The 25,390-nt window shown below is 53.8% G+C and overlaps 1 protein-coding gene across 1 annotated transcript; it reads right to left on the bottom strand.

Moving 5' to 3' along the window:
• Positions 1-2,701: 2,701 nt before the first annotated feature.
• On the bottom strand, positions 2,702-13,946 carry LOC139175041 (substance-P receptor-like). The gene is made up of 5 exons (XM_070765861.1): positions 13,658-13,946; positions 8,984-9,175; positions 6,849-6,999; positions 6,012-6,208; positions 2,702-5,192 (listed from the first exon to the last, which is right to left on the bottom strand). Exons 1-5 carry the CDS (start codon positions 13,885-13,887, stop codon positions 4,802-4,804), a joined length of 1,161 nt encoding a protein of 386 aa, XP_070621962.1. The 5' UTR covers positions 13,888-13,946; the 3' UTR covers positions 2,702-4,801.
• Positions 13,947-25,390: the final 11,444 nt, after the last annotated feature.

The raw sequence follows: 25,390 nt of genomic DNA, 5'->3' as shown, positions 1-25,390 counted from the left end.
ACCCCACTGGATGCCCCCCCCCTCCGGCAGCCCACGTGATGCTGCAAGATTGTTTTGAGGACGCTGAGGTTCTGGGCAGATGACCGCTTTCTCTCAGGGCACGGGGGGGGGGCTTGAAATCAGGCTGGAACCAGCTGGGAGGGAATATACTCCATCTCCGAAGACACCCCCCCTCCCTAATTCCCAAGCAGTTGCGGGAAAAGGATGCAAAAAATGCCCGTAAGCTGTCCTGCCCCCAACCTTCCAACAGAACGGCAGGACACGAGAGTTGGCCTGAGAGAAGGATGCGAGGAACGGTTGAGGGGATTAGCTGCCTGTAGTTGCACAGAGAGGAGGCCTCAAGGTGCCGTGGTAGCAACCCCCCAACACCTGAGGGCAGGAGAAGAAGCAATGGGCGGGGGGCTCTGGAACGGATGCAGGGAACAAAAACCACCTGTGCCAAGACACAGGAAGTGCAGTTGTGGGAACTGGGCCTCCCTCGTCCACAGAAAAGAAGTATCAGGGGAGAAAGGGAAGCAGCCACCCAGCGACACAACAATGAGCGATGCAAACTATTTCCCACGGCACCGGAAGGCAAGACAAGAGCCAGTGGATGGAGAGGAGCCACCTCGAACTAAGGAGAAATGTCCCACTGTGGGAATGATCCAGGAGTGGAAGGGCCGGCCTCCAGAGGCTGTGGGAGCTCCGTCCCTGGGGACCTCTAAGCGAGACTGGGAACCTGAAATGGTAGATGGACTCTCCTGCCTGACCTCCAAGGTCCCTCCCAACTTTATTCACCTACGTCTACCGGTATTCATTGAATGTCATCATCAGAGAGAGGTCCAATCAAACAGCCTACCCCTGGAAGTTGGGGGTCCTCCATCACTGGACGCTTCCCAGAAGAGAATGGCCCTCCCTCCTGCCACGCCTTGCACTATTCCACAAGGCACTCTCTCTTGTGGGAGGAAGGGAGCAGGGTTGTTAGCATGAAGCCATCACGAATTCTTTCTAGAGAGCCAAGGGCATCCTTCGTCTCTGCACCACCCACTCCCTCCTCACCGCCTAAGCCGCCTTCCCCGTTCCCACGGGGCACCTGCCCTTCGCCCCCAGCTGAGCCGCCTCCTGCCCACAGGCAAGTCAAGGCCGTGCGAGGCCCCCACCATCACCCACCCAGACCGGTGGCTGCATGTCTGCGTCCCCCCCCCCCGGTCACAGTCACTGGGCTGCTGCTTCTTCCTCTTCCTCCTCTTCTCCTTCTCCTCCTCCTCCTCCTCCTTCTTCTTCTTCTTCTCCTTCTCCTTCCCCTCTTCCTCCTCCTCCACTTCCTCTCCTCCTCCCTCTCCCCTCCTCCTCCTCCTCCTCTTCTTCTTCCTCTTCCTCCTCTTCTCCTTCTCCTCCTCCTCCTCCTCTTCTTCTTCTTCTTCTCCTTCTCCTTCCCCTCTTCCTCCTCCTCCACTTCCTCTCCTCCTCCCTCTCCCCTCCTCCTCCTCCTCCTCCTCTTCTTCTTCCTCTTCCTCTTCTCCTCCTTCTCCTCATTATTGTTATTGTTATTATTGTTGTGGTGGTGGTTTTTGAGACAATCATGCTGTGGTCACTGTTGGAAAAGGGCTCTTTTATTTGTAGTCCGTAAATTGAGTGTGAACTGTTGCAGAAGATGAGATCAAGACAATTGCAGAGTCTAGAACTCTTTGTTCCTAGTTGTTCGAGTCCTAGATTGGTAATAGCATTGTAAAGCGTTAGAAACATAGAAACATAGAAGATTGACTGCAGAAAAAGACCTCATGGTCCATCTAGTCTGCCCTTATACTATTTCCTGTATTTTATCTTAGGATGGATCTGTGTTTATCCCAGGCCTGTCTCAATTCAGTTCCTGTGGATTTACCAACCACGTCTGCTGGAAGTTTGTTCCAAGGATCTACTACTCTTTCAGTCAAATAATATTTTCTCCCATTGCTTCTGATCTTTCCCCCAACTAACCTCAGACTGTGTCCCCTTGTTCTTGTGTTCACTTTCCTATTAAAAACACTTCCTTCCTGAACCTTGTTTAACCCTTCAACATATTTAAATTTCATGACCCAACAATGTAATATAATCAAACACCAGTAAGTGTTTGCTATTAGTTTGGAGAGGTTAAGGGCCAGCGCCTACCGTAATTTTTAAAAATGCATTTGAGCCAAAGTGTAGATTTTGGAAAGAAAGGAAGGCGCTGTAGTGATACATGAATTGTAGAAGTGCACAGAGACCCCAAAATGGTATTTGTATTTTTATATTTATGTGACCAGAGTAATGTATGCGCTTACCACCCAGATAATCCCAGCGGGATGGGGAAAGGAGAATTCCTGAAAAAACAGTCCACAGTTACTGTCCCGTCACCGGAGGCAGCTGCTCTACCTACTCCTCACTCGCAGTGGGGAACAGACACGTGATCCTTCCTTCTCCTGTGTTCCCCATGCGTGTATGGGTTCAGTTGTACATTCATTTGGGGTCCAGTTGATACGAGGTGGGTTGAGGTTACCAAGGAAAATGGGAGGGTGGGGGCTGCCCACGTTGTGCAGGGGCCACAACTGACCTTCCCTGTAGCGTCTCTTTCTTTCTCAGAAAGTAGGACGTCATTTTACTGCCTGCTTTGCAACTTGAATTGTCTTGTGTAGAGCTGTCATCGCGTTGTTACATTGATGTTAGCATTCTTCACTATATTGAAATTCACAACCGGACTATTATATTTCCATTATGATTGTTATAATTCTTTTTACTATGTCTACAGACCCGACCTCTCATGAGGCAAAAACCACGGCCGAATCCCCCTCCGCCTTCCCATCATATTTCAGATCATTCGGACGGCTGCAACGAAGCCGAGGACTCAGGCGTGTTTCGGAGGGGAAGCCAGCGAGGGTGGTGTGGGTGGACGTTGCCCTCTTCTTTGAATTGCAGCAGCCTGGAAGGGCTGAATTATTAACATGCTGCCTGGTTTCACTCGCTTCTTTTTTCCAATTAAACTAAAATGTTGACAAATTGCTCACTGAAATTTTACATATTTAATGTCATTGTTCTTAGACGTCGGCATGCCGCATTGTCGACAGGAACTAATCCCTTCTTATTTGCAGGCAGAAGTAAATAGTTCAATTCCTTCCGGTGAAGAGGAGGGGGCCACGCAGAGGAACAACGACAGAAATCTTTCAGCCAACCAGTTTCATCAAGCAACCTCGCCTGGTGCTGCCAACGGTGGTTGCCAGTTTAACAACAGGAAAGAAAGGCGGGGAAGGGTCCAAGTGGCCGCAGCCTCCGTCCAAGACTCATCCACGGCAGGAGCTTCAGGAGCCAGGAAGCTGCTTGGGCAGATGTCTCCCTCCCAGGAGGAGCCCAAGGGCCCAGGCAGCCGGGATGCAACGTGCAATGCGGCACTGCGGCTGTGTGTGTGTGTGCCTCAGCAGCTCCCCCCCCCTGCAGGCCTCTTGCAGTAGAAGCATCAGGAGCTCCTCTGCTCCTCCGGCCTCGATGGGGGGCTCTGAGGCATGGAGGGTGGGCCGGTGAGGGATGGACGGAGGGACCAAGCAGAGCAGAGGGCCAGGGGACACAGAGGGAAGGGAAGGGGGAGAGACCGGCCCCTGAGCCTGGCCCCTCCCCCTGCCCTAATGGGGGCTTCTTCCCCTTATCACACAGCCTCCCCGCCCCCCAGAGTTGTGGGGGGGGGGGGGTCTGGACAGACTAGTTCTCGGAGTGGCTGGAAATACTGTAGCAGTTTTTGGACAACTAAAACCAGGTCATACCATTTTTCAGGACAATCAGCTGCCTATCTATGCAGCAGAGCTAATATTGTCACTTTTGTCAGCAGGAGCTGAGGCCGCGGTGAGGGTCCCTCCTGTAGCCTCAAAATTCATCCGTCGTGGGCAGCAATTGCTGGCTCGAGCAGCTGGTGGCCCCCTTGGGACAGAGCGTGAGGCTGCAACGCGCCTGCTGCATTTTCGCCCACAACTGATTCCAGCCTGTTCAATTATTCCATCCCAAGTTTATTGCCACATCGCTTTTCTGAAACGCTATTTGGTTCCATCTCATTAGAGCCAGGAGCTTGGCTCCAAAACCGGCTCTGCATTGCAACCACACATTCCTTTTGGTCCTCTGCCAGCTGCTCCAGCTGTGTTTGTTGCAAGAAGACAACCAGTCCTGAGGCTTGCAGGGAGACAGGCCGCAGCCCTCCCCTCCCCCCCTTGTTTTTGCTGGCCATGGAAGACGGGGTGGCCAGTTGCTCCCAGGACAATCCTGTTGGTGATTCTGGGACATCCCAGGTGATGCTTGGGGGTGGGGGGCGGGGGGCTGCTTTCGCACCTGAGTTCATCTTTTCCTTTGAAAGAAGGAGGACAAAATCTCTCGCTAGTAGAAAACCCAGAGCCGACCGAGCCTTCCTCTGCCTGGGCTGAGTCTAATGTCTCCACCGAGGGGACTAAGCACGGAGGGAGGGGGAAATGCTGAGCGTAGCCTTGAACCGCAGGGTCTCGTGGTAAAGGTGGGGACCCTGGAACAGACTGAATTCACCTCGCGAGAGGCGGCCAAGACCTTCCCTCCAACCCTGGCAACCAACAGTGATGGGTGGGTGGAAGAAAAGAGACCCTGGAAGTATAACAGTTACTCGAGCCACTCACGGAACAAAATACTATTTCAAACATTGCAAATTCAAATGTTCTGTTGTAGAAACGGATTTTGAACTGAGTTCCAAGAAGAATTAATGGTTAAACTCCAACTTTGTGCACATTTCATTTCTGCCCCTCCCAAAAACCTCAAGTGTTTTTCCTGGACGGAGAGGACGGAGGTGACCCCTGAGCCCTGCCTAAGGACCCTGGCCAGAGGGGAGGGAGGGAGGCACAGGATTGACCGGATGGGGCCACTTGGAAGGAGACGGGAAGACACAGGAAGGGCCCCGTCGGTTGGCAGTGGAGGCTTCAGTAGCAGGATGGCGGTGAGGTGTCCCGGGGTGGCTAAATTGGGGGGGGGACTTTCTCAGGGAAGCGCACTGGAGCGGTGGGAGGGCCCCTGCTTGCTCCGCTTCCTCCCCCGGGTTGCCACTGATGGAAGACACCGTGGTGGTCTCCATCCGGCTGCTCTTGCAGAGGCTGTTCTGGGCCTGCAGGTACCTGGCCGACTTCATTTCCAGGCCGTGGTATTCGCTGGCCTTGACGAAGGGGAAGCACCGAAAGGCCTGCTTGAAGCCCACCCGGAACCTGGAAAGACAGAGCGGGTCAGCTGCTGGAGGGGGAGGGCCTACCGGAGCCCCCTCAGACCCCCCCTCCCAACCTCCCCTCGGAGACTCCCAGGACCCACTCAACACCGGATGGGCCGCCCCTTGGCAGCACTCTGGGGGCCGAAAGGGTCCTGGGGCCTTTGCAGCAATGGTTATCTAGCGGTCACTCCCTCCGAAGGAAAGCTGGATTCTCAGGGCTGTTAGGAACAGAGCCCGTTTCACACGAATTGTGTTGATCTGTATGTGTGTTTGCTGTCCTTTGCGTCCTGGGTCAAAAGGAACCAGCCAGGGCAGAGACTCCCCCACTGCAGCCCCAGACTTTGAAGGTCTCTCCCGACAGACAGCCCCCCCCCACTTCCAGTTCACCTGCTGTGCAGCTACGCAATCACACAAAAGGAGGTGTGTGTGTGTGTGTGTGTTTGCCAAGGAAGGATCTGGACAAGGAGCTGCGGCCTTCACGTAGAGACTGCCCCCCCCCGTTTCAGCTCCCACAGTTGCGTGTTGGAAAAGTGGGTCTTCTGCAGGGCAGGACTGACCAGCCCGACACTTTCACGCCGCTTTCCCCCTCGTCTCGGGTGGGACCTCTGCAGCCACAGCCGCCCTTTGCTGGTGCCTGGGAAACCACCGGCCGGCGGGAGGTAAAAAGCGGCAACTTCTGGAGAGAAACGGTTTCGCCAAAACTCCTCCCGCTCGGTCCGCTTACAAACTCCCCGACTACTTCGGGGCCTTCGAGATGCGGAGCTGTGGCGTGGATGCAACGGCAGAGGGGGGAGCAGGCCCTAAGGAGGAGGGGTCTTACCTGTCGTTCAGGCAGCAATAGATGATGGGGTTGTACATGGTGGAGCTCATGGCCAGCCACAGGACCGCCAGGTAGACCTGCTGCATGTACTTTTCCAGGAAGATGTCGCCCTCGAAGAGTTGCAGGAGGAAGTAGAGGTGGTAAGGCAGCCAGCAGACGGCAAAGGTGCAAACCACCAGGATCATCATCTTGACCACCTGCCAGGGGGGAGGAGGAGGAGGAGAGCCGCTCAGGTTAAGCATTGAGTCCAGCCGAGGAGACAAGCGGGGCAGCTCCCACGGAGGGCTCCCCCCCACAGAACGGGCAGCATTGCCAGGCAAGGAGATGGACACTCACAGCTGTTTCTGGGGGGGGGGGCTTTTGCCTACCTCCGAGGGGAGCAGCCTTGGGCAGGTGGCCAGGGCGGGAGCCCTCGTGTCCACTCTTGGGGCTCCCATGATCCTTTGGACCCTCCGCCCCCCTCTCTCTCCCTCCAGAGAAGAAGCCAGGGGCACCTCCAGCGCAGGCAGGGGGTTTATGTGGGAGCAAAGTGGCACCGTGGGGGGCAGGAGAGGCCCACTTTCAATCCAATGAAGGGAACGGAGCAGCCAAGGGAGGCCTCTGGGATCCATCGCTCAGCCCCATTCCCCCCCCCCCAATGGTTCTGCTGAGCCATGCTCTCTGGCTCAAAGGGGGGGGCACAGAGGGGCCTCTCCGCCCACTCTCCCCATAAACCCCCTTCAAAGGACTCCAAGTGGCTGGGAAGAGATCTCGGCTGCCGGTCTCCGCCTCCGTCCACTCCGTTTGGACCCTGACACGAGCTGCCTCCTTCCCTTCCCCCCGGATGGTAGAGCTCACCTTGCGCTTGGCAGAGACTTGTTGGTGGTAGCGGTCTGAGGAGTCCCCTGGGATCACACTGGCCCAGAGGGTGATGCCCACCATGGTGTAGGCATAGCCCATCACTGTGAGTGGCAAGACGTAGGTTAGGACAGCCACGGACACCTGGTACCTGCAACAGAGGAGACCCGAGTCTGAACGTTTGATTCCCAAGCCGGATGCAGCTGCGGTTGGATCGTCCCTGCGAGGCCCCGACGGTGCAACCCCGGCTGCTTCTCAGAGGAAGAGATGCAACCTTCAGCCTGAGGATGGATGCGATGGGCAGCTGTACGAGCCCTCCCTCCCCATACAGATGACCCACCACCCTCTCTTGACGGAGAGATTTCCCCCAAGATGGCCTGCAGCCCCCCCTGATCTCAGGACCGTTGAATTAGGAAGAAAATCCCACCAAAACCAGTGACCAAGTGAAGCAGGAGGTGGGGTGAAGCAGGTAGAGATTCTTTTGGACAGGAGAACCCCCGTCCCCCTGCCCCAAACTCTCCCTCCGAGCCAAGCCCTCCTCCCTCGCCTCCCCAGGAGGGTTTCCACCCCAGAGAGGGGCAGGGTCTGTGTGTGGCCCAGACGCGGCCCCCCAAGAGGTCCTGCCTTCTGGACAAACCTGGACCCCTCTTCTGCAGGAGTTCTCTTCTCCAGTCTAAACAATCCCAGTTCCACCCCCCCCACCCCCCCGGAACCCTTTCAAATGGTTGGTTGCTCATCTCTGGGCTGTTGGCTCAAATGTGGGGCTTAGAACTGGATGCCATATTCTCCTGCTCCATACAGAACTTGACCACGGAGTGCATTCCTTGAATTAATTTAATATAGTCAATTTAACAGCTTGAAAAAGTTACATTTGGACTGATTGACGACTGGAAGTGTCCCTGATGATCCCCCCTTGACTTCCATGGCCTCTTTCCTTCCTTGTCACTCAGGACATTTCACCCTCAAAGCTCAGACCGATCAGCAGCCTTCAAGGGCTTTAATTCCAGCCACATCATCTGCCCCCCCCCCAGAAGAAGCTGTGCTGCAATCTGTAAGGAAAGATGAGCTTAGTCCGGAAAAAGCCCAGGGAGAACCAAGGAGCCCCGGCCGGACTCTCTTCGCTCCAAGTGGGAAGCGCCTCAAGGTTCCCTCATTCACAGGTTCCCGGATGAAGCTTCCTGCCCTGCTCGCCTCCAACCTCAACCGCCTTGGGAGAAGAGGTGGGCGCCCCTCCTCACTCCCCTCCATGCCCACCTAGCAAGCTGCGTGGTGAGTTTTGAGGAGGGACCTTCTGGCTTTCCAACAGCCGAAGGTTCCCAGCACTGGCAAACAGCTGACGTTGCCCCCATGCAAACGAAGGCGGCTGGGGAAGAAGCTGGGAACTGCAGCCCAATCGCTTCACCCATGGCCACAGGGAAGCAGGGAGGTCAGGCTCAGAAAGGTTACTTCGCAGACAGATGAGTGGACATTTGGGAGGTCGGAGCTCTGTCACCAGGAACTGAGGTTAAACTTGTGAGGTCTTTTTCTGCCATCAGTTTTCTATGTTTCTATGTTTAATGGTGCAAAACTGCTTGTATTAACGATAACTGGAGCATGTGACAATCCTGAACTTTTAGGTATATATATATAGCATATATATTTAGGAAAGTCTGATTTCTCTTTCAGAGTCCTTTGCCTGCAGCTCTCTCAGGCCTACACAGTGCACAACCACCGTGTGTTGCTTTTTGCACAACTACCCCAGTTCTTCAACTGTGAATTCATTGTTTGAGCTTTGTTTTTAATTAATTCCTTTCTAAATTACAAATATAGTTATCACGATGCAGGCAGCTATATGTCTGATTAATCAACCAATCAACAGAAAAGAAAAACCTCTGTAATAAAACAAGAATTCCTCACTGGGGGTGTTTTTGTTGGCCAAATATGGTCTTTGGAGATGGGGAGGGGCAAGGGAGGGAACGCAGCCAAGACCTCATCCAACCCATGGCAGCGACATTCGGCTACTGTCCAGGGAGGCCAGAAAATGAAGAGCGGGTGAAACAGAGGCGCCCGGCCCCTCTGGGAACACAAGAGCCTGCTTGGAAGAGAGCCCCCCTCCCCCCTCCAGCCATGGCAGCCAGGAGCAGGGCCCGACTCACGTTATTGCAGCCTGGGTCTGATTTTGCGGCCAATCAACAAAGCACATCATCCTCCCCATCATCTCTTCAGCGGTGGCGTAGTAGCCCAGGGGGAAGGAGAAGAGCGAGGCCAAGAGCCAGATGGCACCGATGACCCCCTTGGTGGCTGCGGCCGAGAGCCTGGGCTGCAGAGGGTGGAGGATGGCCATGTATCTTTCAGACAAGAGGGGGGGAGGAGAGAGGGAGGGATTCAAAAGGTAGCAAGAGAATATTAAACAGCCTGTAAGGAGAGAAGCTGGAATCCACCTGCCGCCACGGGCTCCTCTTTTAAGGATGCCCGGTGGGGGGGGGGGCTTCTTCATGTTGAAATCCGGAGATGCGCTGCCCACCTCCCCTCCATTGCTCTGTCCTGCTCCCTTCCCATCTGCAACTGGCAGGAAGCCCCCTGCCCCAAATCCCATTGACCCCATGGATGTGCCCAGACAGCTTTGATTGGGAGCGGTCATTTTTGGGGCTACACGTCCAGTCCCACCCACCCACATTCCCATCAGGAAAAGCAGATCATGCACAACACTGCAACTGCTCTTTGTCCGGCAGTGTCGCCCCCCCCCCCCCCGTTTTATTGTTTACTGATTTATTCTTTTCTACTCCTTGAAATAAGGATCAACCAGTTGGTTATTCAAGCAATAGACTTCCAGGTGGAGGCTGAGAGACAAAGCTGCCATCTAGTGGCTGTCAGGATTTTCACAGCCAGACAAAAAACGCTCTGGTCGAGTTGGAAGTATGAGGAAAGGGTTTGGGGGGGGGCATTACCCTAGGACAGAGTCTCCCCAGTGGGCCATTTTAAGAGGGGTGGACTTCTGATTGACAGGAAAATAGTCCGTAGTCCTAGGTGGGATCCTTGACCAGTATTTCCTGCCCTGCCCTCAAGCGCTTTGGGGCCCCGCCCTCTCCGTGTCCGTCCCGCCAACATTGGAAGGGGGCTCTCACGTCGGCCCTCGTCCTTCTCTCCCCCCCCCCCCCCCGATTTCTAATCACCTTTATTGCTCTTCTTCTCTATACACTTCCTGGAAAGATTCTTTGAACAACAAAAGCTGCCGAGATATTTAGAAGAGAGATTTATGACTTTGGAGAACGAGTGGAAGGTTTGCCCCCCCCCCATCTCCTGGCCTTCCACAGAGATGTCAAAACGTGGCTCTGCAGTGTTGCTTGTGGGGGGGGACAACTGAAGACCATGCAAAAGTGGGGCTGGCTGGCCCCAAGAGACCCTTCCCCCTACTTGTATTAACTAAGGCTCAACACCCATTGTGGGTTTTATAAAGTCCTTTTGAAATGTTGTGTTTTAAAAGGTTTAACCTTATATTGATTTTAATATGTTTGTATCAATTTTACACATTGTTTATATATTGATTATGTGACATAATCGTGCAAGGGCATCGCCCACCCTGACTCGTGCAAGGGCATCGCCCACCCTGAGAGGAAAAAGCCCTGGGAATCTTACAGAGAGCCATGTGGTGGGCTACTTGTGACTAAACGGATTGCTCATAACCCCTTGTTGAAAACGATTAATTGCCAGGAATATTTGTTCATAAGATTTATAGTGCCCAGCAGACTGAGCACCCTGGGAAGATTTCAGTGTTTCATGTTGCATAGGGGGCTGTTTGCTCCAGCGGCTGTAAGAGGAGAATTAAAAGGAGAGATGAGTTTGTGTGGGGGAGACGACATGCTTCCCCCCCCTTCCCATAAAGGAACTTGGCCTTTCCTGTGTGTGTGTGTGATCTTTTATAGAAATTATTTGTTTTTATGCCAGCTATCTCATATAATGACTCTAGGAGGCTCATGCCTATAACAGAAATTGAAGTTAAAAATACAGGTAGCCTCGCCTTACAAGCCCTTAGCCCTTAACTCCTCACCTTGCAACTGATTTGGAGCTGTAGAGATGATGAATGAAAGACACAACCCGATTTGGCAACTTATTTCACTTATTTCCCCTGTCCTGTTTTTATAGTTCCTTGCCAGGCTATTCTCTATGGAGAATTCAAAGGAACGTACGTCTTTTCATGCTGTTTGGGAAAGAGGGAATAAAACGTATCTCCTGTTATTAATTCCATACTGTACAGGCAGAGAAAGGGGCTCTCCTCCCCCTCCCCCCCTGAGTGGGGGGTACTTTTTATCCCACTTGGTTTCTTCCTGCATAATATGAGTAATATAGTCCTCCACTGCAGCCCTGCCCAGCACAAAGCTTGTGTCTTAATAGTAACTGCATCTTTCCAGCTGTTTTGTCAATTAACTGGTTTCCTTGCTGTGTTTTTAACCTGCCCCCCCCCTCCCAGGGCTGAAGCTGCTTCTTCGGCTGCTGCAGTTACTCCAAGGGGGTGTAGCATCTTTCCATCACGCTTACTGATCAAAAGGCTGATATTGAATGAAGGGAAAGTTGGTGTGTGTACAAATGCGTAGCTAATATTCTGCACTTCAACAACTGCACTTCAGCAGCAAGAAATGCAAGAAATCGGCTCATTTAATCAATTCTGCTTTTTTCCCTCCAGCTGTGGGGAGAGGAGGACCCAGCACCTGATGTGTGAAACCCCCACTCTTCTCTTCTCAAATTCTCCGGACTCTGCCAACAGGGATTGCTATTATGGATTATCCTAAGGGTTAGGATTTTAGGTTTCCAAAGCAGATGCCCAACAAAAGGAAACGAAAATGCAGCAAAGGACCCATTTCGCACTATTCCAAACCCCTGAAGACTCCTGGCAGATGCAGAGGGGGGGGGCTCCTAGATTTTGGGCCTCAGGCGTCCTTGGCAGAAAGGCAGCAGCCTCCTCCTCCTCCTCCCAGAGTGAAATGAAAAGCATTCATTACAGCAGAGCAATAACAGCCGGACAGATGAAAAACTGCAGCGCTGACATCCAAAGGAGGTGGGGGGTGGGGGTGGGGGGAAATGGAGCCTACCCAGAGTTCCCTGCCAGCCCCCAGCCCCCCCCTTCTGACTGGAATCTACCAGAATGATCCAGGTGAGATCAGCACCTATTCCGAAATGCAAGAAGTGGTCCTCTGGGCCTTCATCTTTGCTGGGGAAAAGCCCAGGGCCTCCCCCCTCGCCCCCCCCTCACCCCCACCGCCAGCTGCCGCCTCCCTCTTCGTGGTGGGGACCTTTCAAGGCAGCCAAGAGGGAAGGGAAAGGTCTCCCACTAACCCTGAGGCAGTGAAGGCATCGCTTCCCTTCTACAGTAACGGAGGCTTTTCATTTCGTGTAACAATGGTGGGTTCAGGGGACACACACACACACACACACACACACACACACACACACAGCAAACCTTCCAGGAAACTCTTCCCTGAGAAATATGGACACATGGTGGGTAGGTGTGGGTTAAGATCGTTGGGAACCACCACCACCACCACCCGCCCAGCCTCACTCGGGACAAAACGGGCCTCATCGGATTCAACAGCCCTGTTTACAAACTAGGGGGAGACATTCCCCCCCCCCCGGGGAAGGGCGGCCGAGGTGGAACACCCCCCCCCCCCGCACCTGCCTTCCCGACTCCTGTCCCGCCCGAGGAGCCCCGCGTTTCCTCGGCAGCGGCGGGCCTGAGCCGGGCTCCCTCCGCAGATCCTCAGTTGGGGGACACCGGCCGGTCGCTGACAAAACCCGGGCGGGAGGGAGGGGGCCGCCTGGACGGGGGAAGGGGCCGGCCGGCTCTCTGCGGGGGTGGGGGGGAGGCGGGGGGGGTGTAGGAGCAGCTCGCCCTCCCAGCCTCCACCGACCCTCACCAGTCGCTGCCCGCATTCCGGAGGCTGCTGGGGAACCGCAGGGCTGCTGGGACTGACCGGGACACGCGAAAGCTTCTCCCGCCGCCACCGGAGGCCTCGGTCCCCGCAGCCCGGCCAGGCTCTCCCACGCGGGGCCGTCGTGGGCAGGAGAAAAGCCCGGAGGAGGAGCAGCAGGGATCCCACTCGGGGAAGCCATGGAAGCAATAGCGTCGCCCGCAGCAGCAGCAGCGGCTCCACGCGGGCGCCGCTTCCTTGGCTTCGGGGACTGGACGCCTCGAGGAGAACCTGAGGGCGCGGGGGGGGGGGCATTTGGCCAATGCGGGAAAGCGGGGAGTTCCCTCTAGGAGCCGCCGCCACTTCCGCGCGTACCCGCCCAGCCCTCCCCGGCGGCCCTTCGCTTCCTCCCCCCATTCTGGTTAAAGCATGGGGGTCGGAGGGGGGGGGGTTTCCTCTGGTGCAAGAGGCAAAAATGCACCGACGGCAGCGACGGGTCTGAGCCCCTTTCTGCCCCTCAGCCGAGCTGCCGCCCGACGGGCTCAGAGGCACCGCAGTGTTTTCGCTTCTGCAGCGCGCTTCACGGGCGAAGTCCGGCGGACCCTGGAAGCGGCCGAGAGCGCCGAAGGACCGGCCCGCCCCGTCCTCCCGCCGGCCCCGTTGGCACACCGCGTCTGCGGGGGCGGAGAGTAGGAGGGGGGCTTTCCCGAGGGGCCCCCAGGCACGAGCGCCGGCGCCCTCCTTGCCCGGGAAAGCCCGCAGCGCCTTGGGGAGACGCAGCCGGCGAGGCTCCGTCCGTGTCCCGCCCGGCCGCCTTGCCATCCTCCCCCCCTCGGCCAACGGCGCCCGCCCGCCCAAGAGCCGCACCGAGGCCGTCCGGGAGCCGCCGCCCCCGCTGCCAGGACGGGGGGCGGGGCGGGGGCTCACCTGTCGGCGGCGATGGCGGTCATGGAGTAGATGCTGGCGAAGACGGCGGCCACCGGGAAGAAGTTCTGGAAGCGGCAGTAGGCGCGGCCGTAGTACCAGACGCCGTGCGCGGCGTAGGTGAAGTTGACGAGGGTGTTGAAGGCGGCCATGGCGGCCTCGGCGAAGGCCAGGTTGACCAGCAGGTAGTTGGTGACGGTGCGCATCCGCCGGTGGGCCAGCACCACCCACATCACCAGCAGGTTGCCCGCCACCGACACCACCACCACCAGCCCGTAGGCCGCCGCCCACAGCGCCACCCGCCAGCCCGGCTGCACGAAGGCGCCGGCCGCCTCGCCCGCCCCGTCCCCGGAGCCGTTGCCCGCCGCCGCCCCGCTCCCCTCCATCCCCTCCATGCCGCCACGAGCGCCTGCCTGCTCAGCGCCAGCCCCGACGCTTTTTATAGCCCGGCGGCGGCGGCGGCGGCGTCGCGTCAAGGAAGGTGGGCAGCGAGGGCGGCGGTCAGGCTCCTCGCCGCGCCTCCCGTCCCGACCAGCCCCGCCCGCCGCCTGCCGAGAGGGCCGCGCGCGCCACCCAGAGCCCGGGACCCCCGCTCCCGCCCGCCCGCCGCCTCCCCCGCCCGGCCCGGGTCCGCCGGCGAGAGCTTCGCCTGGGGCCGTTTGTTCCGAGGGGGCAACGCCGCCGCCGCCGCCGCCCCCTCTCTCTGCCGGGCTCTCCCCGCTTGAAAGGGGGCGAGGGGAGACTGGACGGCCCGGCACTTAGGTTGCAATTCTTATGCCCTTTCAGGGTAATAAAAAAGAAAAGGGTCCCGGCCTCCCGGGTCTCGGTAGAAAGCGGCCCCGTCCAAGGGGAAGCGAGGCCGGGTGGAGCCCCCTCACCCCCACTTCCGACTCTGCAACTGGCAAACGTCCCGGGATCCCCTGGGAATGGGATGGTCGCCCTGCAAGCGCCCGACAGCCCCGCTTAAGGCCGGGCGTCGAAGAAGGTTCCCTGCAAGGGGGGGGAATCCCCGCCCTCCTCCTCGTCTCAGCCCCGCCTGTCCAAATCGGCCCAGGAGCCCGTGCAAGGGGGCCTCCTTTCCTCCTCCGGGGTAAAAGTTGGGAAAAGGAATCGGAGACCCGCTCACCCCACAGAGCCCGAGCGACGCCGGCCGAATCCGAAGCTGCCGGCTGGCCAGAGACCGGAGCGGGCAGCCGGGGAGGCGGAAGTTCTTCTTATTGACCGCCCCTCCAAAGGTTGCCACCATCAGGGGCCCCGATAATCAGGCCGCAATTTCCATCTCAGGTTTGTTTCTTTATTCATTCGATTTTTATGCCGCCCTTCTCCTTCCACTCAGGAGGCTTACGTGTCATCCAGAAGGACCCCTGGACTGGACAGTTACTGCTGCTGAGTCAGGCCCCCCTCCGGCTGCACCTGTGCAGGACAGAGAGGACAATTAATCGGTGGAACAGCTTGCCACCACAAATTGTGGGTGTTCCATCATTTGAGCCTTTCAAGAAGAGCTTGAACAGCCCTTTGTCTGCAGTGGTTTAAGGCAGTGTTGCCGGACCTTTTCTGCACCGAGTGCTCATGTGCGTGTGTGCCGGACACTGGAAAAGCAGGCGTGTGGGCACATCAGAAAGATAATCTTCCGGTTTCTGGCATGTGCAGGCACCCCTTCCAGTTCCTGGTGAGCATGCATGCGCAAAGACCAGCTGGCTGGTGTGCATGCATGTGCCAGAAAACGGTGCGCAGGAACCCAGAAGAGCCACAGGCCACTGTTCTTCTGTGGGCCACTTCCATCACGCGTGCCATAGGTTCCAGGTGTCCAGTTCTTTTTACTCTGGGTTTTGCTCTGAATCCTTGGCCACAACAAGCAGACCGGACTTGCCACTAGCAAAAACTCTGGTCGAATGTTCTTGGGGCCGTTTCTGACTTTGTCTCTCAAGGGCCGAGCATCCCTGAGTGGAATGCTGTGGAAGTGAACCTCACAACAGGTGAAAGGATTTTAGCAAAGACTGGACCCTTTTCATAACATATTTTCAGTGCTGCCCCCTGCTGGCTGAAAAGGGGCTTGAGCTTTTGGACATAAGAGACCTTTGCAGGCAACCCTGGGAGAGACCCACTTAGGACCCACAGGAGGAGGAGGTCGGAAGGGATCCTGGGGGGTCTCCCAGTCCAACCCTCTTGGCCCATATTCTGGGCAACAATGTTTGTCCATTTTTTCCTTTAAATCTTCCAGTGATGGAGCCCCCACAACCTCTGACCATTCTCGCTGTCCAGAAACGAGGCCTTAGCTCTAGGCTGGCTCCCTGCTGCTCTTGCCCTGCCTGCAGGTGCTCTGGAGCCTCTTCCCTCTACGACAGCTCCTCGACCCTTGGAAGGCCGCTCTCCTGCCCCCCCAGCCCCCCCCTTTGCTCGGCCGGGCTTGGCTGATCCCCTCTGAAGCCCCCAGAATAGCCTTTGCTGCTGCTCCGGGCATTCTTTCTAGGGCCTCAGCATCCTTCTTATGTGGTGGTGGCGGCCAGAACTGGACGCAGGACTCCAAGCGTGGCCTGGCCAAAGACTTATCAACGCTTCACCAGGAGAGCTGGATGACCGGCTCTCGGGTGGCCTGAACAGGCTTCTCCTTCCCCGGAGCATTGAGCATTGAGGCCTCTTTGGAAGTCGCCTGCGCTTTCACTGTGCTTTCCTCGAGGCCACCAGAGGCTTCTCCACGGTGGCCCCGGGCGGAAGCCAAGGGAGGGATTTGGTTTACAGCAGGTGCAATTGAATGGCGAGTCCAAATGGTCTTTATTGATTGAATAAAAATCCATGGAGGGGCCACAGTAAATAAACATAGCAATATGCCAATCAATGTCACCTGGGCATTCAGGGGTCTTTCCAAATTCAAACCATCCCCTAATTTAGACCTTACGTCCAGAAGTGATCTGCTTTTCTAATGACCTTGTTCCCAGAAGGCCTTCCAGAAAGGGGGCGTCCGGTGGCTGGGATCCCCAGAAGAACAACACTTTGTCTGGTCAGGAGCTCAAGTTGGAAGAGGGCCAACTTGGAAACAAAACGTTCCACATTTCAAGGTGGCCAGGTCTGGGCCTTGATTGAGCGGATGTAGCGGAGCCTTGGATTAAGCCTTCATGTAAACCGGGATTTATGATCTCTGCCCAACTTAACTTTGCTCAGACAGCAAGACGAAGATGAGAAGACCACAGACGGAGCCTCAGGTCAAAGAACAAGCCTCCCGGGAAGGAGCGCAGGAGAAAACCAATAAAGCTTTCATTTAAAGGAGAGATTGTGTGTGTGTGTGTGTGTGTGTGTGTAAGCCTAAGAACCCCCACCGTGCAAGAATCCTGCCAGTTTGAAACGCCCCCCCCCCAGTGTTTCTCTCAAGAGTTCAAGGCACGTGAATTTCAGCTCTACCGAAAGAGCAGCTGTGGGCCCAGGCACTCCTTGCCACTGGACTCCCCAGGGATTGACTCCCAGACAGTGTGACCACCGGGAGGGCCAGAAGGATCTCTCCCTCGGAATCCTTTGTGCCTTTGAAGCCATGTCCTCAGGCTCAGGTCCCAAAAGACACAGGGACCCATCAGCGTTAACCAATAGAGCCGCGGTGGCGCAGCAGGTAGAGTGCTCTACTGAAGCTGACTATAGATCTGCAGGTCAGCGGTGGTTCAGATCTCCCCACCGGCTCCAGGTCAAGTCAGCCTTCCATCCATTGGGTCAAATGAGGACGCGGATTCCCTGTTCTGTGAAGATAGCAGTTCGGAATCTCAAGAATCCTTTTCTGACTACGCAATAAGTAGGCAAGTTTGGTTTCTCACATCCCCCAGCCTGAAATTCCCATTCCGGTTTGTTTGGAGAACACAAAGGCATCGCTCCCTTGTTCAAAAGCGCAAAGTCTTCCATAGTATTGGCAGAGGCTTCAAAGCCCGAGAGCGACAAAAGGGGAAGTAAACTTCTGGGGAAAGAGAGGAGATTTATTTGGAACTGTTTTCGAAATTATTCCTGAAAATGCCATGTTTCCATCCTGCTTGTTGACTGAAGAAAGGAAGCAAAGCCCACCCATTTCCCATCCATATCTGACCAGCAGAGGAGGGAGGTCTACGCGCTGCTTCCCTCCACTGTGCCCAGCAGTACATCCAGGCAACAGGAGCCTCTTTGCCTTCTGGGTTTTAGCTTATTTTCCTCCATTTTTAGGCACTCAGCTACAAATTGTGACGGAAAGAGATCCCATTGGTTTTCATTGGTTGAACTCTTCAAACGCAGCAGTAGTGAGTCTTTGACGGAGGGACAAGGGCTGACTCGGGCTGGCTCTCCTCTTGGGCTCCCATCCACGTGACCCTGGCCTACGAGACCCTTCCTCCCCTGCATGGAAGAGCCCGGTGGTCTTGCTTCTCCCTCGCTCGGCTTTGTCGGGATTTCGCTCTGTACTTTCTTGATGGAAGCCATGGAATTTGTGTCACCAATTGTCAGGTTCTTTTCATTCTTGGGTGGCACATTGATTGGCAGGCACCACCTCCAACGCCCCTCGTCATTCACAGGCGCCACAAGACACACAAGCGTCACTTACTTTAAAAACATTAAGGGGCCCTGGAATTTCAAAATCAGATTTCTCAGGAGCTCCAGAAGCGGAAGGGGAGAACTCGCTGCAGCCAACTCACCGCCGGACAATTCAACAATTCAATTTAACTATTTAAAATAATTAAAACATTATTTTAATTTTCGTCCATCGCATTTCGTTCTGTCCAGAGGTGGGCTTCACATACTGTAACAACCGTCTCGGACAGAAAGGTGAAAGTGGGCGATAGAGAGAAATAGAGAGAAATGTTATTTCTTTTTCCCCCCCAATGAATTTTATTCAATTTTTGAAGTAATAAAGAGAAATTCAAAAACAAAGGCAAAACACATAAACATATTTATATTTTACATTTCTGTGTCATAGGTATACAATCTTTGTGCATTCATGTCAATCTGATGCATTATTTCTTTACAATTATATTGATACTTGCAATTTTATAAGATGACTTGTGATTGTCCCCCCCCCCTCAAAGCCAATTCCAGAATTTTCCCCACAAAATGAAGAATTATTTTTCTTGGCAGTTCTGCAATTCTAAGCAACTCTACACATTTCTGCACAATCCAACATTTTTTGGCTCACTGCGTATTTCCGTCCTTTACCATTGGCATCTTACACCTGTTAAATTAGCATAAATCTATCCAGGAAGATCTCCAAACTGCTGGAAGTGTAAACACGAGGTAGGAACATACTAAAATATGTGGTGGACATGTTTCTGGAAGAAAATATGGAAATGGGCAAAAGAAATTACTTTAGTTGAGATTAAATTTGAACTGGAAATTTTTATAATGGGAATGATTGATAGCAACATTAAAAAAGAGGATAAATACCTTATTATACATGCTAAAATATGTTATGCCCAAAATTGGAAAAAGGACTGCATACCCACAAACGTACATATTATAAACAAAGTAATGGAAGAGGCTGAAATGAACAGAGAAGATTCAGTCTTCGGGTATAATTGGCTGCAAACAATGAGAAGAACTGAGACCAACTAGCGTTTGCCCCCATCACAAAAAGGAATTTTACCAAAATTAAAATTAAGACCTTTTTTCCTTAACCCATAATATTTATGGACTACAATTGTTTTGCTAGCCTTTTTTTCTTTTGGGGGGTAAATGAGCAGAGTTAATAAACGGTTTATCTATCATTTCTTTTATCCAGTTCTAACCACGTTCCACAATCTTCTTGCCACTGCGCAGGGCCACCCAAGGGGGTGAGGGGCTGCCCCTAAACTCTCAGCTCTCCGGCTTTGCTTCCTTCTTTCCTTCCCATTGTTCCTGACTTCCTCCCAGGGGGAGCTGGCCCCCCCAGCACGGAAGCCTTAACAGGGAGAAGTCACAATCCTGGGTGTGAACCGCCTGCTTAGGGAAGGCCCCTCGATTCTGATGCAGGGTGAGGGGTGGGGGGCAGAGACCCTGGGGCAACGCGGGGCTGGCAGTTGGGGGAGAGGCTGCCCACTTGCCCCACAGAAAATAGACTAACAATCCTGGGTCTAGAAAGCTTAGAACTACGACCCCTAAAATACGATCTAAGTATTGCCCACAAGATCATATGTTGCAACGTCCTGCCTGTCAATGACTACTTCAGCTTCAACCGCAACAACGCAAGAGCACGCATCAGGTTCAAGCTTAATGTTAACCGCTCCAAACTTGACTGTAAAAAATATGACTTTAGTAATCGGGTTGTCGAAGCGTGGAACATTACTGGACTCTGTAGTGTCAACTCCTAACCCCCAACATTTTACCCGTAAACTATCCATGATTAACCACAGGTGGGGAGCAGGCAGAGCCATCCCTGAGGGTGCAGGGCACGGGGGGTGCTGGGCCTTCTTTCCCACCTGTTCCCGCTCTCCCTGGGCTTCAGCAGTCCGGAGGCTTCCGCCAGCCCTGGACGCACGTGCGGGGGGGGGCTGCACTGGGGGGGGGGCAGGTGGGGGGGGGGGAAGGGCCTGGGTGTGGGCATGCGTGTGTGTGCGCCCCCTTGGCAGCCGAGCCAAAAAAGGCCTTTGCCCCCCCGGCCCTCCTGGTCCCTTTCAGTCCCGGGGCCGACCTGCCTCTTCTCCCGAGACCCCCGTCCGCCATGGAGCCGCGTCGAGGGCTGAATGGAGGCAACCTGCTCCCCCCCAGGCTCACTCTTCTCAGTGAGAAAGCGTAGGCCTAGTTGTAGGTTGCTTCTCTCCTTCAGGCTGATGCCCTCTTCTTCCCAGCTGCCCCTCAAACATTGGGACCCCCTTGTGTCTCCCCAGCCCTTCTTTCCACTAGACTGGACCGTCCGGATTCCTGAGACCATTCGTCGTTTATTCCATCTTTGTGGCTCTTCTCTGACTCTTTCCCTCGTCTCAAAATCTTTCCGTATGTCGTGGGTACAAAAACCTGGGGGGTCCCAGCAAGGCCTTATACAAAGTGGTGCAGCTACTTTGCGTGGCCTCGATCCCGTCCCTCTGTTAATGCAGCCTAGGATCGCAATTGGCTTTTTTGATGACTGAAGCACATTGCTGGCTGAAATCTAAATGACTGTCCACTAACACGCCGGGATCTCTCTCGTAGTTACAGCTGTGGAGCCAGCTTTGTTTGTTTGTTTATTTGACTTATATCCTGCCCCTCTCCGTGGACTTGAGGCGGCTTACAACATTTTAGTAAAAATACAATAAATGAAACATTCTAGGCCAATTAATAGGATAATAACTTTTTAAAAATTCTTAAAACTAAACATTTAAAACCAAAAAGTCACACACATACTATCACACCCGATACATTCATTGGGCAGAGGCGTTTTCAAATTCTATTCTCTACTTTCAGAGGGTGAATCCTGACTTTTCTCGACTGAGTTCCATTGTCTCAGGCAGGGCCCAGTGTTCTAGACTGCCGAGACCCCTCTGGGGGGTCTTCCGGGCTGCTGGCTGTTCCTGCCAGCCTGGTGTCGTCGTCCGAGGAACAAGCACATTGACGAAACCAACACTTTGTTTAGCCACAGCAGCCCGGAGGTAAACGTCAAAGTCTTACCCAAAGTCTCTAGGCTCCGTCATGAAACGCCACTCACCTGCATTTCTAGAAAGCTGCTTGCGCCGGAGGGAAGGCAATTCCAACCGCGGATTAATCCCAACGACCTCTGATGAAGAGCAAGAAGCAAAAAGACATTTGAATTTAGAACATAAAAGGCTCAGGAGGAACCTGAGGGCAAAACAGAAAAAGGCAAATTTTCCTCCCAAATTAAGATGACGTTGTAACGGAAAAGAGGGATAGCATCTGGTTTTCATGGACTCTTCCCAGAGGTCAAGAGGTGATAGCGGTCAAGAGGTTGGTGCCATCAAAGCTTTGCCCATTTTTAAAGGCATAGAAACATAGAAACATAGAAGTCTGACGGCAGAAAAAGACCTCATGGTCCATCTAGTCTGCCCTTATACTATTTTCTGTATTTTATCTTAGGATGGATATATGTTTATCCCAGGCATGTTTAAATTCAGTTACTGTGGATTTATCTACCACGTCTGCTGGAAGTTTGTTCCAAGGATCTACTACTCTTTCAGTAAAATAATATTTTCTCATGTTGCTTTTGATCTTTCCCCCAACTAACTTCAGATTGTGTCCCCTTGTTCTTGTGTTCACTTTCCTATTAAAAACACTTCCCTCCTGGACCTTATTTAACCCTTTAATATATTTAAATGTTTCAATCATGTCCCCCCTTTTCCTTCTGTCCTCCAGACTATACAGATTGAGTTCATGAAGTCTTTCCTGATACGTTTTATGCTTAAGACCTTCCACCATTCTTGTAGCCCGTCTGTGGACCCGTTCAATTTTGTCAATATCTTTTTGTAGGTGAGGTCTCCAGAACTGAACACAGTATTCCAAATGTGGTCTCACCAGCATTCTATATAGTGGGATCATAATCTCCCTCTTCCTGCTTGTTATACCTCTAGCTATGCAGCCAAGCATCCTACTTGCTTTCCCTACTGCCTGACTGCACTGTTCACCCATTTTGAGACTGTCAGAAATCACTACCCCTAAATCCTTTTCTTTAGGGGTAGTGATTTCTGACAGTCTCAAAATTGCACACACATAACAGCATCACATCAGTGCCCGGGTGGAGCTGCAATGCAACCATGTCAATAGCAGGGCCTGAAGATTTATTTTTATTTATTTCTTTATTTTGTCCAATACACAATAATACACAATGAAGGTAATAGAGGACACCTTGGAGGAAACAAAATTAGAGGAAGAATAGAAGAGAGAGTATAGGATAGAATAATCAGTGAGAGAATAGAAGAAAGATATGGGGATAGAAGATATATGGGATATAGGAGAGACAATAGGACAGGGGTCGGAAGGCACTCTAGTGCGCTTATGGAGGGGGGGCACCCATTGGGGTGGGGTCAGCAGGAGGTGGGGAAAGCTGATGGAGCGGCTGATTGTACTAACTGAAACTACATTCCACCAATGTTTCTTTTACTCCTTGTGGGGAAAGAGAGATTTATTTGGAACATGGTTCATTGAATTTGATTCATGACATGTCCAGTGAGGAGGGGGAAACAGGGTCATGAGGACATGTAACCTACGTGAGCTCAGTTCTGACTGCATCAGACTTTGGCCGAAATGTTGCTCCTAATAAATGACTATTTTTCCTTTGGAGTTTGGCTTGTGGCTCGTGAATTAATTAGGGCATTTTTTGGAAACTTCACTGGAGTTCCAGAACGGACAGCGGTAGAACAGGGAAGACTCTCCCGACAGGCAATACTGCTGGCGTGTTCTGTCCCTGGACAGAAGACCCTTGGAGGCCCTGCGGCCTGGCTGCTGGATGCCCGTCATTCCGAATGCCAGGAGGGTCAAGAATAAGAGATGCCCAGAGTGCTGCGGGAGAAAACTGAGGGATGACTCCAATCGAATGCAACTGAGAGCGGCCACTAAGGCTTCCCTTGCTGTGGGCAGAGGGGCCAAGGGTCATTAGTTTCCTGCCCACGTTGTCTCTGCAGTGTCACCCGCCAGCCCTGTTCAGGATCGCTTGGTTCCTCTTGAGACAGGATGGGGGGGGAGGTGTCGGAGGATCATCTTCAGGGCCGCTGCCCGGAGGGGGTGGACTGCAAATGGCGCCAGGCTGAGCTCTGTCCCTGGGCACCTGGGCATCCTGCCGGCCCTCAGAGTGTAGCCTGCCCACTCAGTTGCTGCTGCTGCCGCCCTCCGTTGTTTGGCCGAAAGCGGCAGGCAAGGGCTGGTTGTGTGGCTGGGTCCAACGAACCAGAAGAGGCCAAAGCTCTGCCCACAGCCTGCCTGGAAGGCGTCCAATTCAGTCCTGGACCCACCCAAAGGATGGAGCGTTTTTTCATGAAGACTTGGCACACGAAGCAGGTCGTGATCCTATTTTTCCTTAAAAACAATCTGTCTGCAAACTTCCTGTAAATCCAATGCAAAACACCCCCCCCTTTTCCCCCTGCACCTTCCTCCTCCTCCCCCCCCCCCCCCTTGCAGCCTCTACTTTCTGAAAGTCAGACTCCGCATCCCTTCCCTTGTTTTCAGTTCCATTGGCCTGGCCCCCTAGGACCCTTCCGCACCCCCTCTCCCTCCTTGATTGATCCGTGGGGGCAGGCCGCAGCTCAGCACGGCTCCACCCTGCAGGCCAGCTGAGTTTCGGCCCATTTCCAGACTTGCAGGAGGCCCATTCCCCCCACCCCCACCTCCAGACGCTTTCTTCAAGGTCCCGGGAGGGTGGAAAAGGCTGAGCTGCGGAGACCTCTGGAGGGCCGGACGGGCCTGTTTCTGGACTTCTGTGACACCCCCGCCCCCCCCAGGCTCTGGAGGTTTTCCTGGAGCCCCCCCCATCCTCCGGAGGGGGGTTATGCACGGGTGGGCAGGGGGAGTGCCTGCTTTTGGAGGGGAGGGGGGAGTGTGTGGCATGAGCATTGCATTACGGGTGCACGCAACGAGAAAAAAGTTAGTCATCACCGACCGAAGTGTTTATTCATTAAATTATTTATTTATTAAATGCATAGGGCGGCCTGCAGCAATAAAAGCAGAACGCAGAAGTAGAAGTAGGAGGGGGCCGTGGTAGTTCTGAGCATCTGTTCCCAAGCCAAGATCGGGACGGTCTTTATTACACCAAAGGGGGGGGGGGGGAAGAGGGACACACAAAATCATAGCGCAATTAAATATAATGAGGCAGAAGTGTAATCAGCCTCCCTTGATTGCAAAGGAGCAAAGGTCTCCAGCCAAGGTTCCCTGACTCGGTGGTGGAGGCCATGTCTTGGGGGGGGGGAGGAGGGACAGTCCCCTGCCTGCTTGACCTGTAATTCTGAGGAACAACTGTACTCCAAAGCGCCCCCCTCCCCCCCAAGGCTGGACAAGAAGTGACGGGCGGAACTAATCAAGCCAAGGAGCAACTGTGGAGGAAATTCCTAATGGTGAAAACAATTATGGGACAATTTGCCTCCAGGAGTTGGGAGTGCTCCATGACTGGAACTCTTCGGGAAGAGACTGGACAGCCATGGGTCCGAAATGGCCCAGGTCATCCTGTCCCGGAAGAGTCCCAGGGACGAGGAGAGTCACCAGGAACCTAGAAGCATCCAAAAGGCCGTTTGAAAGGAAGGAAGCAAACGAAAGACAGACACATAGAAAGGCAGCTCTGCTCTGTCACCAATGAAGCCAGGAGACTCTGCCCAGAATGTCTGGTTTGGTGCTGCAGCCCAACAAGACCCACACGGACTTCAGAGGAGAATCAGAACGGCAGAAAAACCCATGGCTGCCCACCTGCCTTCCATTGAGGACCGGTGGACTGCGCATGTCAAAAAGAGGGCGGGGAGAATATTGACTGACCCCTCGCATCCTGGACAACTCCTACCCTCAAAATGTTGCTACAGAGCACTGCACACCAAGACAACTAGACACAAGAACAGTTTTCCCCCCAAACATCATCACTCTGCTAAACAAATAATTCCCTCAACACTGTCAAATGTTTTACTAAATCTGCAGTTCTATTTCTACTAGTTTTTCTCATCATTCCTATCATATTTTCCTCCCACTTAGGACTGTGTGACTGTAACTTGTTGCTTGTATCCTAAGATTTTTATTAATATGGATTGTTTCTTCATTTCTTATTTCACCCCTATGACAATTGTTACGTGTTGTACCTCATCATTCTTGACAAATGTCTCTTTTTCTTTTATGTACACTGGGAGCATCTGCACCAAAGACAAA

The sequence above is a fragment of the Erythrolamprus reginae genome, chromosome 12 (genome assembly GCF_031021105.1).
Source record: "Erythrolamprus reginae isolate rEryReg1 chromosome 12, rEryReg1.hap1, whole genome shotgun sequence".
NCBI classification, from domain to species: Eukaryota; Metazoa; Chordata; class Lepidosauria; order Squamata; family Dipsadidae; genus Erythrolamprus; species Erythrolamprus reginae.
The sequence above is the reverse complement of the archived record's forward strand: the minus strand, read 5'-3'. Positions and strand labels throughout refer to the sequence as shown.

Bases quoted from the DNA above. Each gene is read 5' to 3' on its own strand.
- LOC139175041 (XM_070765861.1), bottom strand. From the start codon at position 13,887: ATGTGGGTGGTGCTGGCCCACCGGCGGATGCGCACCGTCACCAACTAC. The intron at 9,176-13,657 runs GTGAGCCCCCGC...CTTGTCTGAAAG, and splicing joins ACCGCCATCGCCGCCGACAG to ATACATGGCCATCCTCCACC. The intron at 7,000-8,983 runs GTGAGTCGGGCC...CCTCTGTTGCAG, and splicing joins CAGACCCAGGCTGCAATAAC to GTACCAGGTGTCCGTGGCTG.